Source organism: Ovis canadensis, chromosome 15, assembly GCF_042477335.2.
Source record: "Ovis canadensis isolate MfBH-ARS-UI-01 breed Bighorn chromosome 15, ARS-UI_OviCan_v2, whole genome shotgun sequence".
Classification (NCBI taxonomy): Eukaryota; Metazoa; Chordata; class Mammalia; order Artiodactyla; family Bovidae; genus Ovis; species Ovis canadensis.
Genome location: NC_091259.1, coordinates 50072531 through 50090613, shown reverse-complemented (window position 1 = coordinate 50090613; position 18083 = coordinate 50072531). Strand labels below are relative to the sequence as shown.

The window sequence follows — 18083 nt, the reverse complement described above, 5'->3', positions numbered from 1 at the left end:
AGGGAGCCTTCTCTGACCCTCCTGCTCTCTGGCTCCCAGCCTCAGTCTGGGTTAGAGCCTCCTCTGGGATCAGGTCGTCTCATCACACTACCCACGTCGTGTGATGGTAATCTATTGAAATGTCTGGACATCGAGGTCAGCCTCTGGAGTCAGAGGAATATTTTGTCTACCCGTATAGCCCCAGGACCTGGTACATTGTTGTTGAGTAAAGTGAAATCCACTGTGCCTCCTGACCCGCTGTATGTCGTTCAGAGCCTTTGGTGAAAGGTTGCCCTGGCCAGACCTCACAGGGCAGTAGCTGCAGGCCCCTGAGAAGATGCTGACTCTTCTCTGGGAGAGTGTGGAGGCTCTGGGGCTCTTAACTGGAGTGCCTAGGGGCAGGGAAGGGCAGGGTGAGGCTGGGAGCCCAGAGAGTGGCCGGGGCAGGCAAGGGCCATAGACGCAGTGGGCCGCAGACGGGTGCTGAGAGACGCCTGCCAACAGCCCAGGCACCCAGGTCATGTCCTGAGCCGAGGGTCTGGTGGGACAGGAAGGTCCCTGCGGCCAGGAGGGAGGACAAAGCTGCTCTGGGCCCGCTGGGCCCGCGGGCTTGGCCTAGAGCTGGTGTCCTCTTAGCCCTGCTCCCTGCCAGTTCTTGGGCAGCTGTGCGTTTCTGCCAGGTGGACCTGCGAGTGGGGAAGGGAGAGGGTGGGTCAGCTTTGGCAGAGCCAGCCGGCTTACTCTGTGTCCCAAGGGCTCACACGAGGGGCAGCAGGTGGAACTGCTGGTAGACAGATCTTGGCCCATGACAAGGAGTGCTTTCTAACAGTGGCAACAGGTCGTGTTTTGCTCACCTTGTATTTGCATGCTTGGCACTGGCATGGCTCAGAGTAGGTCCTTGGGAAATGGTTTTTGAATAAATGGTTGACTGCTGACGTCTTATTCAGAAATGCAGTGAGCTGTCCATCACTGGATGTATTCAGACAAAGGCTCCCTTAGAGGATTGGGGTGTGTAGCTTTAAAATCCTTTCCTGCCAGGATACTGCATGGTTCTATAATTCAGAAAAAGCAGTTGGTAACCTCATTGTTGTGAGGCAGGTGGGGCTTTAGACAGCCATGAGAGGGCTGGGACACACACACACACACACACACACACACACAGACACACACACTCTCAGTCACTCAGCTGCCGCTCTCCACTTTTGTGGCTGAGCCTCAGCTGCACAGAATGAGAACGAGATGTGGACCTGTGGTAGACAGAGTTTCTAGAACGCCCAGAGATGTCCTTCCCTAATCTCCAAACCCTCTGAATGTGATGAGGCATCGCTCCTGTGATTATGTTGTGCTGTGTGGCTCAGTGGACCTGAAGGTAGGGAGGTGAGTGGGCCTGACCTGGTCACAGCAGCACTTAGTGCAGGGAGTTTTCTCAGGGGGTCACGGAGGGGGAGGTCAGAAATTCCAAGTGCCAGAGCCAGGCACTGTGCCAGGCTTAGAAGATGGAGGGCGCTGTGTGCAAGAATCAGAGGGTAAGCCCTGTCCTATAGCCAGTGAGGAGCCAGGGCCTCAGTGTAGGGCCACTTGAAGATGAATTTTCCTACTGCCTGCGTGAAAGCAGACTCTTTCCCAGGGTCTCCAGTTCAGAGGCTAGTGTGGCCAACCTCCAGGTTTTGGCCTTTTGACACCCTGGGCATGCATAGAGCCCAGCCGCGCCCACCTGGACGTTTCGCGTATAGATCTGTGGGCCAGCAAGTGGGGGTTGCTTGCGGTCACCGGGCTTGTGTTTATCGTGCAGCCGTAGAAGATGAATGCAGGGCCCTCTCCTTGCGCTCTGTTTTGTTTTTCCGGTTTTCTTAGAGACGAGCCTAATGGTTAGCTCTGCTTATTCCAAGCACTTGCCTAGGGTGTCTGGGCCCAATCTGTTGTTAAACCTGTACCTTATCCCTACAAAGTCTGTGTTCACCTGTGATAATTCTGGGGCTCACCTGGTGGCCAAGACTAGAGTCGTCGTGGATGTCTTCAAGAAGGAGAATGGAGGAGAGGAGGGGAGCCAGCTGGTGGCTTATTCATGGGGGCAGAGGAATACGGTCATTTCTCGGGTAAGCCTGGCGGCCTCTTTCCTTAAGCAGCCTTCCAACCTTCTGATCGTGGTTGGTGTTGTTTTTTTCCTTAATTTTCTTACCTGTTTGTCATCTTAGATATCACCTTGCTTCTCCTTAGCAGGACTGGTCCTCAGGCAACATTGGCTGAGGCTTGTGGGGTCAAGTCGGCAGAGCGATTAAAACAGTGGCCTGGTAGACATGAGGGACATGGAAGCCAGCCTTACAGGGTCTGGCTGAACCTGCCAGAACATGAGAGGGAGCCCGAAGTAATGGCTCCTCTAGGTGTGAACATCTGAAAGATGCTAAAGTGGGAACCTCATCACTTCCGGTGAGTCTGCCTCTAAGGAATGATTGACAGGCATGAGTTGGCATCTTCCTTGGAATGGGATGTTTGACTCAGCTCCATGTGATGGATGGATGGCAGGCTCAGAAAAGCCTGACTAGATATTCCTGGAGTTCAGCCTGGGTTTCCTGAACAGCCCAGTACATCTGTTATGCAGGGGTAGGGGCAGGGCAAAGACAGACTTCTGAAAAAGGACCACCTCCACTTTCCAAGTGTAAACAGGTCCCTGAGGAGGTGATAACACATATGGGCAGATAAGAACCGAGAGCTGTGGCAAGCAGTGGGTGACAGAGCAGGGAACTGTTTTCCTGAAAAATCGGCTGTGGGAAGAGGTCTGGCCAAGGGCCAGGAGGAAGACAGCTGCTTCCGGGTCAGTCATAAGGTCTGTTTACTGATTTCTCCACACCCTGTACTTGTCACTGGTGCCTGGAGAAGGGGGCAGGTGCTAGGGGCTCTGGAGTCACGGTTGTCACTGAGTTCTTTGCTGGTGGCTGTAGGCTCTGGTTGTGCTGGGACAGTACCCAGGACACTGCTGGGCCCCATGGCACAGGAGGGCAAGCAGTCAGCTGGTTGCTGGCATCAGACATCACTGGGCAGCGGTGGTGGGTTTCCTCGGAGACAGAAAGAGACACGGGAGAGGGGAGTGCTGATGGCGTCACCACCCTGCTGCTGAGCTCCCTGCCCAGGGATCCTAGAGCTTATGGTGGTGTCATTTGAGACATGACTGATTAGTTAATGAGGAAGGTGAGTATTCACAAAACAGCCTTGCAAATAAGCATGAGCTCACGAGTTTGCGAAATCATCTTTTGGGGTCAAGATGGCAGGTGAAATTGATGCTGATCAGTCACTTTCCCATTACAGAGCTACAGATCTGTGCCTGAGCCAGCAGCAGGTGGCCGGTACTGCCAGGCTGGAGGAAGGAGCAGCAGGGGAGCTGGGGTGCCAGGGAGGTGGGAAGCTGAGTGCTAGCTGCCTGGCTAGGACTTCATAGAAGTCCTTTCACATTCTGGACCCCTGACTCTTCCTTTGTGAAAACAGGAGGTGGACTGGCTAACTGTCAGTCTCTGGCTCCAGTGCCCCAAATTATCAACGTTGTGATATGCGCTGTAATTGAGACCCTTCACAGGCTGGAACTCAGAGTTTGGCTTATCTGAAGATGGCATGCTGGCCAGTTTGACATCGTCCTCACCTCTTCTGCCCTTGGTGTTAGACCCCTGCTGCATGGTCTGCTCTCTGTCTCCTGAGACATTTGCCTATTTACTTGCTCCACGTGCCGTGCAAACGCAGCCCAAGCAGTTCTTAGTGGCTGCAGAGAGGGGTGTCTGGGATATTGCATGTGGAGAGACACGTGTGAGAGGGAGGCATGAATAATTAGAAACTTAACTGTAGGGCCAGCACCGCTGATTAATCAGAGCCAAATTCTCCTGCCATGTCTGTAACAGTGTCTTCACCACTCTCCCCGATTAGCTGCTGTTGTCGCTCACTTTTGCTTGTCCTTGACTTTTAGAAAGAAAAGTTTTAAGATGATTCGATCCCAGTCCCTGTCTCTGCAAATGCCGACACAGCAAGATTGGAAGGGTCCCCCGACAGCCAGTCCAGCCATATCTCCTGCAACCCCCGTGCTCCCCGGAGCCACTCCCCTGCCTGTGCCCGCACCCTATGCCGTGCCCGAGTTCCAGCGGGTCACCATCAGTGGAGACTACTGTGCTGGGGTAAGGCTCTCTGGAGGCTGTGTGAGTGTTGCATAGTGTGCCTTGTGCAAAAGCTGGGGTCCCTGGGGTCACGCCCAGACCCCAAAGCCTGGCTTGGTCTGTGAGTGTCTGGGAGGTGGCGGGCAGACGTCTGGAGAGAAGGAGGGTTCCAGGCAAGGTGGCGGGTGTGGGTGTGTGCCTAGGGTACTGCTGTCCTTGCGGGGACGGCCTGGGGCTGCAGGCTGGCACATCAAGTGGCCTGTAGTTTTCATATGGGCTCTGGGCCCAGAACCCTGCTCTCCCTGTAGCCCATTGGAGATGGTTCCAGTTTGGGCCCTTCAGAGTTCTCAGATGTTGAATGGTTTCAAGTCCTGGTGTTGATTGGTTTGCATGCCATCAGTTATTGCTGATTCAGCTCTTCCTCTGTGCTTGAACTCATGTTCTTAAATACAGACCAGACCTGTGAACCGGAAAGAGAGAATCTTGACAAGAATGTGATCAAGCTTAGTTTGCACCAAGTCAGTTAACTCAGCCACTGAAAATGTGCAAATTTCACCTGGTTGGATGCTGAATTTTTATTGCTTCTTGAAGAGAAATATCATTTAGCACCAGGTTTGGTTCTGCCTTCCTGGCCCTCAACCTACTACTCATGCCTCAATTGGCTTGTTATTCTTTCTTCTTTTTAACAGTACTTTTAGGATATACAGTGTATGTGAGAAGACAGTGATTTATTACTCTTATAAATTTTCTTCTATTTTAACAAAATCAGTAGGAGATCTCCACATATGGCTTATAACTTAAAAGGCCCCCAAATTATATCAGTCCTCTAGCTAGCTACCCGATTCGCCTCCCCTGAGGCAGTTCTTGGTTTTGGTTTCTTATTTATTCTCACACAGTAAACTGTGTACCTACCGTGCTCATGTTTTCTATGCTCATGTAGTTGATTTATTTGTTTTTATACAAATGGTGGTTACCATACATTATACTGAGCCTAGGTTTTCCCTTAACAGTATATCTTGAAGATAATGCTATATCATTATATCAAGAACTTCTTTAAAAAAAAAAAAGGTGCATAATATTCCACTGTGTGGATGAACCATACTTTAAGTTCCTTTCTATGGATGGGGATTTTGGTTGGATTGCAAATAGCACAGGCCTTGTTTGGAGATATAGCATCCTGACCAGGAATCCATGGTGCCCATCCAACTTCCTGCATGTGGGCAGAGTGGCCAAAAGGGCGAGTACAGGGGGCTGAGAGCCAGTTGAAGGGAGGACATTGGCTGGTGTGTTAACCGGCTCTTTTCCATCAGTCTCCTTGTTGGCACATTGTAGGGCACGGAGCCTCTGAATTGGGCGACTGGTCCCCAGAGAGCCACCAGCTCGTAAGTGGCAGGCTGACCTTGCAGGTCGCCTTGGCCCCCCATGGGTCTGCTGCCAGGCCTGAGGTGTGCAGTGGTAATAAGCTGGCTGGTCTGTTGGGATGCTGAACTCGTCTCTGATACCTCCAGGCCTGGCCTGAGCCCTGTGCCATGCTGAGTCTGTCGGTCCGGCAGATGAAGTGTTTGGCTTTGTCGTGGGCAGGAACATATTTGTCTCTGGTGTTGTCTGCTCACCTGTGCTCTCAGAAGCCATCAGAAGGTGTAAAATGGAGTTAACACCCCCTCATGGGGACATCTGGAGTCAGGAAAGGAGAAGCTACTTCCTTAATAAAAAGCAAGGGGGAAACAAAAGTAAAAGTAGAAACACATGCATGGGAAAGATATATACCTTCCTCTGAGGGGGGTGGGGGTAGAGTTTTAGCTGCCATCTGAGATGATCTGTTTATGTAAACATATAAGACATCCGAAACAGTGATAAAAAATGTTAAAGTTGTCAGCTCTGGAAGGTAGATGCAGAGGCGTCTGTCATCTTCAGTGCTTGTCTGTATGTTTACAACATTTCAAAACTAAAAATGATTTTTATTTTTAACTGAAGCAGAGGGGGCCCCAGCCTTCCTCCCTCTGTGCTCCATCTTGTACCTCCCTTTTCTGCATCTCTTATCCCCTCTTATGAATGACTCACTGTTTAGCTGCTTATCTCCCCCAGCACGTTCAGGTTTCTGCCACACACATCCTTCCCAACAGACAGAGATGAACAAGCCCACTGGGAGGTGGGCGTTTATCTCATTTGCCTCTGAGTACGAGGCCGCTCTGGGAAAGCAGAGCATCCTTGGGCTTCAGGAGTCAATCCGTTCAGGGTCTGAAGTGTGACCGTATGACTTTCTGTGATCTGTCCTCTCTGGGTCTCTGTTTCCCCAGTTGTGAGATGAGTGGCCGTGAGGACCAAAATGAAACTTGTGGAAAGGATCCGTCCCGTAAGCGTCTGTTGCTTGGGTGGATTGGGGTGGCTGGGGTTGGCAAAGCAGCAGACGGAGCACTCGGAAGGACCCATGTATTTCCTTAGCTGGTCATGATGATGCTCACTCCATCAGGGACATGGTCCAGGCTGGGCCTCTTCGTGTGCCGGGTGCCGCAGCAGCTGGCCTGTGGTTTGATGTGCTGAGTGCTGGCCTGGGGTGTGCACATTGGAGTACCTGCCTCCCTCCCAACAGCCCCAAATCTCCTCCTATGGTTAGGGGGTTCCGTGATTTGCCAGGAGGACTCCTAGGACTCAGTGCATAGCTGCACTCATGACTAGGATTTACTGCAGTAAAATGATGCTAAGCAAAATCAGCAAAGGGAAGAGGGACATAGGGCAGAGTCTGGAGGAGGCCAGAGGCAAACAGCCGCTCCCAGTGGAGTCACCAGAATGCACTTAATCCCTCAGCATTCACGTGTGACAGCACGTGTGAAGTGCCATCTTCTGCGGAAGCTCATTAGAGACTCAGCGGCTGAGATTGTTACCGGGGCTGGCTGCATGTCTGCAGAGCACACCCCTCAATCCGAGGCTTGCAAAAGGAAATCAGGCGTGCAACATACATCACAGTGTGTGTACAAACTGTCAGGCAGAGGGAGCCCCTGTGCCCACCATGGTGGGGATGCTCCTCAGACCCAAGTTCCCCACTGTCTGTCCTGGGCCCACCTTGCGGCAGGTCTCACTAGGTCAGCGGCCTCAGGCCTGCTCTCTGAACTTTTTCCTGCAGATCACCGTGGAGGACTATGAGCAGGCTGCCAAGAGCCTGGCCAAAGCCCTGATGATCCGGGAGAAGTATGCCCGCCTCGCCTATCACCGCTTCCCACGCACCACGGCCCAGTACCTGGGTCATCGGCGGCTGGACACCACACCTCTGGAAGAGGGCCTCCCAGGTACGGTGCTGTGGCGGCAGGTGGGCTTCCGGGCGGGGCGCGGCCCGAGAGTCGGTCAGGATGTCTTCCTGGTTGGATGTGTTTCCCTCAGATGGTGTGTTAAGGGCAGAGCCCTGGTACTGGCTTCTCCTACACTGATTTTTTTGCTAGTTTCCCCAAGGGTTGATTCCATGCGCACCAGGTGCCTTGCTTTGAGCTGAGCTGTACAAGTTGTGGGGAGCGGAGGGGCTGAAAGGCAGTCTCTGATCTTGGGAGATGGGCAGTCTCAGCCTGGATATTTAAACACAGTCAGACAGTAAATACCAAATTAATGGTGAGGTGCATGGATTGAGGGTAGGTAGAGAGGGTGTGTTCTCAGGGCAGGGAAGTTGGCTCTGGAGTCCAGCATACTCATATTCGGATCTAAGCTCCACTTTCTAAAAACCTAAAGACCACTTTCTTGGGAAAGGAAGGCATTTCTCCAAACCTCAGTTTTTCAATCTGTAAAATGGGAATACTAATAATATCTCTCCTTTGGGCCTGTTGTGAGGATGAAACGAGAGAACGCATGTGAAGTAGTTGGTGCAGTTCTGGATCTAGGGCATGCTCAGTTGCATCTGACTCTTTGCGACCCTAAGAGCTGTAGCCTGCCAGGCACCCCTGTACATGGGATTCTCCAGGCAAGAATGCTGGAGTGGGCTGCATGCTCTCCTCCAGGGGATCTTCCTGATTCAGAGATCAGATCTGCACCTCTTATGTCTTCTGCATTGGCAGCCGAGTTCTCTATCACTAGAGCCACTTTGGAAGCCCCTGGATCTAGTGACTGGTACAGTAGTTATGTTGATGCTGCGGAGTTCAGGGAACAGGGGATCGGAGAACGCAGGATGCTTTCTGTGAAGGATCCAGGAGCAGTAGGGCCTGTAAGTTAAGCAACGTGAATGGAGACAACAGGAGACCTCGATCGTGAAAGCTGGTGGCGGGGGGGAATCAGATGAGGGCCTGGTGGTCTGTGCCAGCACTCAGGACCCCGGGTGGAGTTGGTGCCAAGACGTCTCCTCTCCGGCTTCCTTGAAGCTCTGAACCTGGACTTTGGGCATCCGTTACCACCTGGGGCTCTGGGTCTCAGCCCTCCTGGGCCCAGTTCCCTGTCTAAGGGTTGGTCCCACCTGCTCCACTGTTGGCAGGCAGAAATGACTGTCAAAGGTGTACTTTATACAGAACAGAGTCCTGGGGGCCTGGGTGTGAGTGTGGTGAAGTGCAGGCTGTGGCTGACCCAGGCTTTCGGACTGCCTGCTTCTCATGGGCACTGCCCCGCGTTTGGGACTCACGTGCTGGCCTGTGGCCATGCCTGATAGGGGTGTGTGTGGCATCTCTTCCCCTCTCTGTGCTGCCTTAGCCCCTGGGATGGCTCACATCTGCTCCAGGGACAGTCTGTTTCGAGCTCTGATGGGAGACACTCAGCCAGCCACTCCGCCTTCCTTCCTTCCTTCCGCTGCTGATTCCAGGATTTCCTCCTGCCTGTGCTGGAAGTGGACAGCCCAGACCCTATGCAGGGTTGGCTGATGGGCAGAGTTGAAGCCCCTAGTTCTGCTGCTACTTAGCATAACCTGTTCCTTGGCTGGAACAGAGCTTATTGAGAGCCAGGAAACCCACTACAAGAGTGGTGAGAATAACACCCTGTGATATATTTACACAGCATCTTCCTCTGCCTGCTGCTGCAGCCCTCACAGCAGCCCATTAAGGCAGGGCCTCATCCTCAGCTGAGCAGACAGAGTCGGGAGGTAAAGTCCCGGTTTGCTTGGAGTCATAGCTGGGAAATAGCCAAGAGGTGTTTTCTGGCTCCTGTGGGCTGACAGCCCACCGTGTGGGGACGGACAGCTCTGTCTCTGGGGGCACAGGCTTACGGGGAGGGCTGGCTTCTCCATCTTGCCCTTGGCCGCCCTGAGCTCAGGAAGATGTGGAAGGACAGGAACAATTATACTCCCGCTGGGCAGTCCCAGATCCTGTCTATTCTCTTGTTAGGAGAAGATGCAGCTGCCCGTGTTAATAAGCTTCATGTCCCTGAACTACCCAGAAGACTGAAGCTCATTTCAATTAAGTTAAAAAAAAATGCAGTGCCAGCCATGGGCCAGGGATGGTTCTAGGAAATGGGATATAGCAGTGAGCAAGATGAACATTTACCACCCAAGATAAAGATGAGAAGCTGTCTTACATAGCGGCAAGTGCTAAGGGTTCAAAATAAAGCAGGGAGGGGGAGGTGAGATGCCGGGGCAGGTGGGGGTGCTTAGGTTTTAGGTCAGACAACCAGGACAGGCCCCACGGAGAATGTGATTTTGGAGCCCCGTGAGCTCCTGAGGTCAAGGGCATTTTGCTATCACTCAGTCCTGTCTTTCAGACTTTCATCCTCCCCCTCTGCCCGAAGAAGACCCTTATTGCCTAGAGAATGCTCCCCCCAACCTGGGCTACCTGGTCCGCATGCAGGGAGGCATCCTCTATGTGTATGACAGCAAGAAGATGCTGGAGCGCCAGGAGCCCCACAGCCTACCCTACCCCGACCTGGAGACCTACACGGTGGACATGAGCCACATCCTGGCTCTCATCACGGACGGCCCCACGTAAGTCCCCTTCCCCCTCCATGACCAAGTGAGTCCGCCTCTTTATGCAGGAGCGCTGCTCTGTGGAAGGGACCAGGGCAGACCTTCTGCTCTGGGCTTTCCCTCAGGTAAACCACCCCAGAAAGAGAGGGCTTTGTGGGTTTCTCTCTTTTCCCAGTGCTTTGTGGGCTTCTGCGACAAGTTTTCTTCCCAGACTGGCGTATTCTTCGAGTTGCTACTGCCTGTCCCTTCCGCATGCACGGGTGTGGAGCTCCTGCTTGCCCATGGCCACCTGTGCACCTTAAAATGACGGTCACCCCTCACCCCAGGCCGGACAGCAGCGATGCAGTTTCCAGCCCAGGGCTTTAGGGTAGATGGTGGGGGAGCCATGAAGACTGTTGCTTCTGGTGTTGATTTTTCCATGTTTCTGGAGCAGGGAGTGCAAGAAGCCTGGGAATTCTGAGCCACAACTCCCAGGATGCTCGTAGGCTTAGCTGGAGCTACCCTGGCAGGGAGCTGTCTTCCTGAGTTTGGGCCCTCGCTTCTTGGTGAGAATTTAAGGGAATCAGCAGCGGAGGTTTGGAAAAGGCGATGGCACCCCACTCCAGTACTCTTGCCTGGCAAATCCCATGGACAGAGGAGCCTGGTGGGCTGCAGTCCATGGGGTCGCTAAGAGTCGGACACGACTGAGCGACTTCACTTTCACTTTTCACTTTCATGCATTGGAGAAGGAAATGGCAACCCACTCCAGTGTTCTTGCCTGGAGAATCCCAGGGACAGGGGAGCCTGGTGGGCTGCCATCTCTGGGGTCGCACAGACTCGGACACGACTGAAGTGACTTAGCAGCAGCAGCAGCAGCAGCAGCAGTGGAGGTTGTGCTTCAGTGCCCAGCTAGGGGGAGCAGAGGAAGCTGGTCACAACTGAGGGACTTCTCTCTTGCCCTGCCATTTGGGTTTTGCTGGGAGTTGGGTGACTCCAGTTTCCAAGGGAGGAGAGTGGGCCCCGAGGGGATGGACAGAGTGGGTCGAGGTCGTTGGTGATCCGAGGGCAGAGGGAAGAGCTGGGAGGGGAGAGTGGGATCCCTGGGAGCTTGCCTCAGCCAACGTGAACAGAAGGTCTGAGGGGAAGCCTTGGGGACAGGGCTGTTCCGGGACGTGTGTGAGCAGCAGCTTTTCTGTCCGGGAGATTGTCAGGGCGAGTCCTGCCCGGAGAGGGACTGGGAGAGATGCCCTTGGGAATCCCATCTGACCCAGACTCTGCCATGCTTGGCTGTGGGCTCGTCCTGGCACACACATGGTGGTGCTGGTCCAGGCTTGGTGGCCACTTTTACAAGGGTCTCTGTGCCCGGGTGCCAAGGGAGCAGTGTGCATCTGGGGCCACAGGGAAGCAGGGTGGCCCTACTTGTGGTTGCCTGTTCTGTGTAGCTGTGGCACAGGCACGTGGCCAGGCCCCTGGACTGGGTGTGGGCTGGCTGTTGGCTGAGAACAGTGGGTGCTCCCACCCCACCGTAGCCTTTGCAAGCTGGTGGGGACATCAGTTCTTTCATGGACTTCTGTCCTGGTAGCAACACCCCTATATCCCTCATCTGCCTATGGTGCAGAACATCCAGCCCTCGTCCTGAAGCCTCAGGGTTGAGAAATCTTCTGGGTGTCATTCGGTCACAGCCAAGGTGGGAAGGTCATGCCTTAGGATTTGACTGTATTGCTGACCTTTTGGACAGAGGTGAAACTCCTTTCAAGGAGTGAAAGGTGGCAGAGGATAGATGGGAGAGTGGAAAGACGGAAGGGTTGAAAGAGGGAGACTTTCTCTGAGTATCCACGAAGCTGAGTTGGACCCTTCACACCCTGAGCCAATCTGGCCCTCACTTCAGTCTTGGGCAGGACCATCTCCGTATTTGCTCATGAGAGACAGCAGCTTGAGATTAATTGCCTAAACCTGTAAAGCTCATACAGAAGGAATCTGTATGAGGTCAGCTCTCTACTGCCCGCTATGGATTCTCCACGCATTTCATAGAGCACGTGGCTGTGGTTACACAGTTCAGCTGGGTCTGCGGATAGCTGGCCCCTTCCCATCCCTCCCTGCTCCATCCTGACCTTCCACCCAGGCCTGGGTCCCCACAGACCCTGGAGGTCTCCAGCCTGGAGAACTGACGCGACTTCTCCTCAACTGTGGTTTCTTCTCCTTCCCGACCTGCAGGAAGACGTATTGCCACCGGCGACTGAACTTTCTGGAATCCAAGTTCAGCCTTCATGAGATGTTAAATGAAATGTCTGAGTTCAAAGAGTTGAAGAGCAACCCCCACCGAGACTTCTATAATGTGAGAAAGGTGCGTTAGCGGGCCAGCGTTCAGAGCTCCCGTCCCGGGCCTCATTCCAGCCCGAGCCAGTCGGGGGCTGGTCCCCAGTGTGGCCCTCCTATGAACAAAAGGAAAACTGGCCAGTTTTCTGTGTGTGTGGGCACGCCTCAGATGGTACCTGTTATGACTTTGTTGTATATCTGTTAGAATGTACCATCCTCCTTGAAAAATAGAGCAGGGCCTATAAGTTGGTTATAAGAGTTGAGACATAGAGGTGGCCTCAAATTTATCATGGATTGAAAACCAGTTATCGATGTTAAGACCTCTTTGGACTTGGGAGTGTGTGGTTTTGCTTCCTTCTGGCCCGGGTGTGTTTAAGGAAGAGTATCCAACGAGCTCCTCTCTCTGCCTTCCCCTAGAGTGGATGAGCAGCCTACACCTGGGCTCAGGGGCTGCAGTCGGGACAAGCCTGTAGGTTAAATGGTCACCGCCTCCTGCTTTTCCATTTTATTCCATGTAACTAATATATATCAAGCATGGGATCAGTGCCAAGTGAGGGGCATTTGATGCTGAGTAAGGGTCACTTTCTGTCCACAGCAGTTCCCAGCTGGTTACTATTAGTTTGATAGGGATGTGATAGAGGTGTCTTTCAGGAAGAGGTCGGAACTGAGGTGACTTAGAGTGAGTTATGCTCAGCTCCTGAGCTCTAAGGCTCACATAAGAGTCTTGGGGATTTCCAGGCAGAGGTGAAAGGACGTGTCTTGGACACCCCTGGCGTGGCATGTTTTACCTGTTTCTTCTCTGTGATCCTCAGGCGCTCAGACAGATGGGTGCCTCAGTCAGTAGGCCAGCTCCTCTCTATCCTGCCTACATGAACCCTACACCCTAGATGGGGGTCCAGGGAAAATGCTCGCCCAGCTCTGAGCAGCCCTGCCCTCGGCACATGCGCGTGCTCAGGGCCGGCCGGCCTCCTGCAGCAGTGTCCTTGCTGGCTGCCCCAGCACCGACACTGTTTGCTTCTGAAGCGGGGCCCCTGTGGGTGCTGATGGGCTGGCCAGCTGCTCTCTGGCCACTCTGTGGGCGAAGTCCTGGGGGCAGGGTGGGGGCTGCGGTTACATACCAGAGCCGAACCTCAAGCTCTCTGTCAGTCTGGGGGTTTGTGTACCTTCTGAGTGGAGATGCTTTGAGTGCTGTGCTGGGCTGCACTCTGGCTCCACAGCTGTCCATAAACACAGGCCAGGGTCTGCTCCAGGCCAGGCTGTGCCTGCCCCTCCCTGTCTCCTGGGTGCTGACTTTTCCTGCCCTGGAATTCTCTGTGAGGGGAGGAGAGCTGATTCTGAAGTCCAGGGTGGGCTGGGAGGTGGCCTCCACACTTCCAAGTGGCCGTCAGTGTCGCGGTGGCCCTGCTCTGAGGCAGGAGCTGTGTGGGGCCATGGGTCAGTGTGGGAGTGTGGGATTGTGAAATTACCTGCAGCATCACAGCAGATCATGGGTCCTGGCCCCGTGAGGCCCAACCAACAGGTGTGTGTGACTGAGATGATTGTTTTCAGCTCAGAGCTGAGAACAAGGGGCTGAGTGTGTTTGTTGCTTGGGAATGGGGTAGGGTTAGGCCTTACCCACTTTGGTTTAAGTTTCATATCAGGGAGAGCAAACAGCTTTCATCTTCTGTGCCAAACTTGACCAGTGGGGAGTGGCTACCTGAGGCTATTCCCAAAGCTTGGTGAAGGGTGCCGTAGTTGATTATTGATGTCTGCCATGGATGTGGCAGAGCCCAGTTCGATTCCTGGGTCAGGAAGATCCCCTGAAGAAGGGGTAGGCGTCCCACTCCAGGATTCTTGAGCTTCTCTGGTGGTTCAGCTGGTAAAGATGCGGGTGCCTGTAGTGCAGTAGACCTGGGTTTGATCCCAGGGTTGGGAAGATCCCTTGGAGAAGGGAATAGCTACCCACTCCAGTATCCTGGCCTGGAGAATTCCATGACAGAGGAGCCTAGCGGGCTGCAGTCCATGGGGTCGCAAAGAGTCGGACACAACTGAGCGACTTTCACTATGGATGTGGAAATAGTGTTGGCCTAGAGGCCAGGTACTGGCCAGCCCATTTGGAAGCCACTGTTTGTTTAGGTGAAAGCAAGGAATGCTTTTGGATCTTGCAGTGAACTGAAAGTGCTGACCTCCAATTACAGGCTGCCTTACGTGTTCCTAAAATAGTCACCCTGGTAATTCTGAAGTTCGGATCCAGTGCATCCTGGATTGTGCAGCTGCTTTCCTTCCTTACCTTGTGACTCACGGGGGTAGGCAGGCTGCACCCCCTGTGGTGTGTCACTGGGATGCCAGAGGACAGCGAGAAAGCCCAGAATGTGCCAAGTCATGCTGAGGTGGTAGAGCCCAGCTGTGTCCGGACGGCTGAGCTGAGGCCGGCTGACCTTCGCTTATGCCTCCCCCATGAGCCTGGCCTGTCCCTGAGGGGCCTGAGCTTTGGGTGATGTTTTAACTTTTGGTGCTTCCTTTCTCTGAGGCCCAGTGGTCTGTCTTTCTGGTAGGAGTGGCGGGATTAAAGGCAGGAAGGCCCTGAGGAGTGAGTGATGTGGCTAGTGACAGGGGTTGGCTGGTGGAAAGCTCACAGAGGTTCAGTGGATTGGATGTCGGGTTTGACATGACTCGGAGATGCCTGGCTAGCTGTGGACAGCATTCCTTGGCCTGAAGTCAGCCGTCTCCTCGCCCCAGCCCTGGCAGGCTGCCCAGCTGGCCGCAGCAGGGACTGCAGAGTGTGGGCTAGTGGGTGGCAGCACCCTGGCCTGTGAGGTCACTGCCACCTTCCCTGGGACCTCCCGCAGGCCCCTGGGCTTTATGGAAGAGGGTCAGGATGCCCATCGTGACTTCAGGCCATCCCTCAGCTTAGCCAGGGCTCTGATTCTTTAGGGCTGGTGGCTGAGGGGAATGCTCTGGGGGTTCTAAGAGAGGTCAGTGGCAAGTGTGAGATTTTGCGGGGCATTGCGTGAGCCCTTGGGGTTCTATGAGGAGGAGGTGGATATCACTGAAACGGTCAGAACCTCCCACACCTGTTTGCTGGTCCGTTCGTTCATCCATTGATTTCACATCATCCTAGGCTCTGGGGTAGGCACTGGAGACTTAGATGCACGGCCCCTGTCCTTGAGGACTGAGCTTCCAGTCTAGTGATGAAGTAGACAGAAACTTATTAGAGAGGACTGGAGGATACATACAGTGATGGGCGTGTCTGTGCCAGGGTTCCAGGCTGGACAAGGGGAAAACTTGTTCGTTGTGTTTGGGGGATCAGGGTAGGCTTCTGTGTGGAGGAGGTCGTAGACTTCCAGGTGGATGAGATTGGTCGGGAGGAAGGAAAACATCCAGGCTGAGGAAGAGCATGGCTCCTGGGGTACCTGTAAGTGGGGTGTCCTGGCTGGAGCAGAGAGCAGAGCAAGGTGAGACTTAAGACTGAAAGTAAGCCTTGAATCCCAGGCTAAGGAACTGGGGTGTTATCTTGAAATGTTGGGCAGCACTGATGTGTTAACACGGACAATGGCCAGATCTGAACTGTACTTAGAAAAGGTCTCCTGATGCTGTAAGAAGGGGGATTGGGCAGCAAGGCTAGAGGGGGGAAGACCAGTTCTAGAAGAGATATGGGGTGGGGCGGCCCAGCACCAGAGGAGGTGCTGAGGCTCTGCACTTAGCACCGAGGCCTAGGGGGCCTGGTTCTTGATGCTGAGGGAGGTGGCTTGGCTCACGTGCTGGGGCACTGTGTCGCAGGTGGACACTCACATCCACGCAGCTGCCTGCATGAACCAGAAGCACCTGCTGCGCTTCATCAAGCACACATACCAGACAGAGCCTGACAGGACAGTGGCCGAGAAGCGGGGCCGGAAGATTACCCTGCGGCAGGTGTTCGACAGCCTGCACATGGACCCGTACGACCTCACTGTGGACTCGCTGGATGTCCATGCGGTGAGTGGGCTCGGCCCCAGGGCCTCACGCAGTCCTGGTGGAGGACTCAGCCTGCTGGAAAGCAGCCACGATTGGTCTTGGAGAGGGGCTGGCTGTGTAGGCATCTCTTTGTCTTCCAGCCATGGGAATGTGAGAGGCAGTTTGTCCTCGGAGAGTAAGGGCTGGAAGCAGCCTTGGGACAGAGGAGAAGAGGGTGTGACTTGAAGGCAGTGACATTCCCCTTCTAACTCCCATTTCCGCTACGTAAGAGTTAAGTGCCTTTGAGTAATTCACTTGAGCTTTTATTTCCTTGCTTGTAACATGGTGACTACCACATGCCTTAATGACATTGCAGTGTAATTAAAATACTAAATGGAGGTGCAGCTGCTATAGAAAACAGTATGGCCACTTCTCAGGAAGTTAAATACAGAATTACTGTATAGTCCAGCAATCCCAATCCTAGGTGTATACCCCAAAGAATTGTAAGCAGGGACTAAAACTGATACTTGCACATCAGTGCTTATCACAGCATTACTCACAGTGGCCAAAGAGTGTCCATCACCACTTGAATGGATAAACAAAATGTGCACACACACACAGAGGAATATTATTCAGCCCTAAAAAGGGATAAAGTACTGATAACCTGCCACATCCACGATGAACCCTGAAAACATTATAAATCAAAGAAGTCAGACACAAAAGGACAAGTACTGTGTGATTCCACATGTATGAGCCATCTAGAACAGGCAAGCTCATGAGACAGGAAGGAGAATGGTGGTTCCTGTGGGCTGGGAGAGGGGGTCGTCAGGAGTCACTGTTTTGTGAGGACGTAGTTTCAGTTTTATACGATGAAAAGAGTTCTGGGGACAGATGGTCGTGATTGTTGCACAGCAGTGTGAATGTACACTTAAAAATGGTGAAGACGGCACATTTTGTGTTGTATACATTTCAACACAGTGAAAAAATCTTAAACCAAACACTGAATGATGGAGAAAGGGCCTTATGCAGTGGCAGTAATAGGACACACGTTATTACGGATGGCTCAGTATTCTCTGCTTGCTCAGCTAGCCCTGCTCCTAGAAGCACGAGGACCTTGACCCTGCTTTACGGAGGGTCTCGGGGAAGGATGCCAGGGCTGACGTGTGGTCCCGGCCCTGGGACTTTCCAAGCTTCCATATACAAACTGACATAGAAGGTGCCTTTCAATGTGGTTTGCGGAGGCCACAGTGTAACGGCTGGAGGAGGCGTGTGTCTGGTGGCTGCAGGACAGCGTGTGAGCTGGCTGGCGTCTCTTTCTCCAGGGCCGGCAGACGTTCCACCGCTTTGACAAGTTCAACTCCAAGTACAACCCTGTGGGGGCCAGCGAGCTGCGAGACCTGTATCTGAAAACAGAAAACTACCTAGGAGGAGAGTACTTTGCTCGGATGGTCAAGGTGAGCGAGCCCTGGGCATCTGCAAGCCCTCCTCGGATTCCCGACGGCATCTGCGTTCAGGGAGTGGGGGCCTGCAGGGCCTCCTGTCCTCTTCCCCTTCCTGAATCCCTGTCCATCCAGCTCAGGTGAGGGGCAGGTGCCCAGTGCCCAGTGCTGTGGCCCTGGCCTCCGGCTTCCAGGTGGGCAGGAAGTGCTGTGTATGGACTGTGCTGACTGCAGGCAAGAGAAAGGGGAGGATGTCCATCCCAGGCCAGCCCTCCACATCCAGGCTTGCTGCTCTGCGTGTTTGCAGCCTGCACTGGGTACAGGTTCGCTCTGTTTGGCGACGCTTCTGCTGCCGGGCCTCTAGTCGCATGGGTGACTGTGCAAGCCCAGGGCTTTCTTCCCCACGAAGGTGGAGTGAGTGCTAACAAGAGGTGTAGATCAGGCCTTCCGAGCCAGGGAGCTGGT

The 18083-nt window shown here is 53.7% G+C and overlaps 1 protein-coding gene across 3 annotated transcripts in view; it reads left to right on the top strand.

Moving 5' to 3' along the window:
- The window catches only part of AMPD3 (adenosine monophosphate deaminase 3), a 50306-nt gene that overhangs the window by 21212 nt on the left and 11011 nt on the right, over positions 1–18083 (top strand). For all 3 annotated transcript variants that reach the window (XM_069554400.1, XM_069554399.1, XM_069554398.1), the window contains exons 3-8: positions 3929–4133; positions 7234–7396; positions 9771–9990; positions 12166–12295; positions 16027–16221; positions 17502–17633. In XM_069554400.1, the coding sequence (XP_069410501.1) occupies positions 3929–4133; positions 7234–7396; positions 9771–9990; positions 12166–12295; positions 16027–16221; positions 17502–17633 (1045 nt within the window). The remainder of the gene's footprint in view (positions 1–3928; positions 4134–7233; positions 7397–9770; positions 9991–12165; positions 12296–16026; positions 16222–17501; positions 17634–18083) is intronic.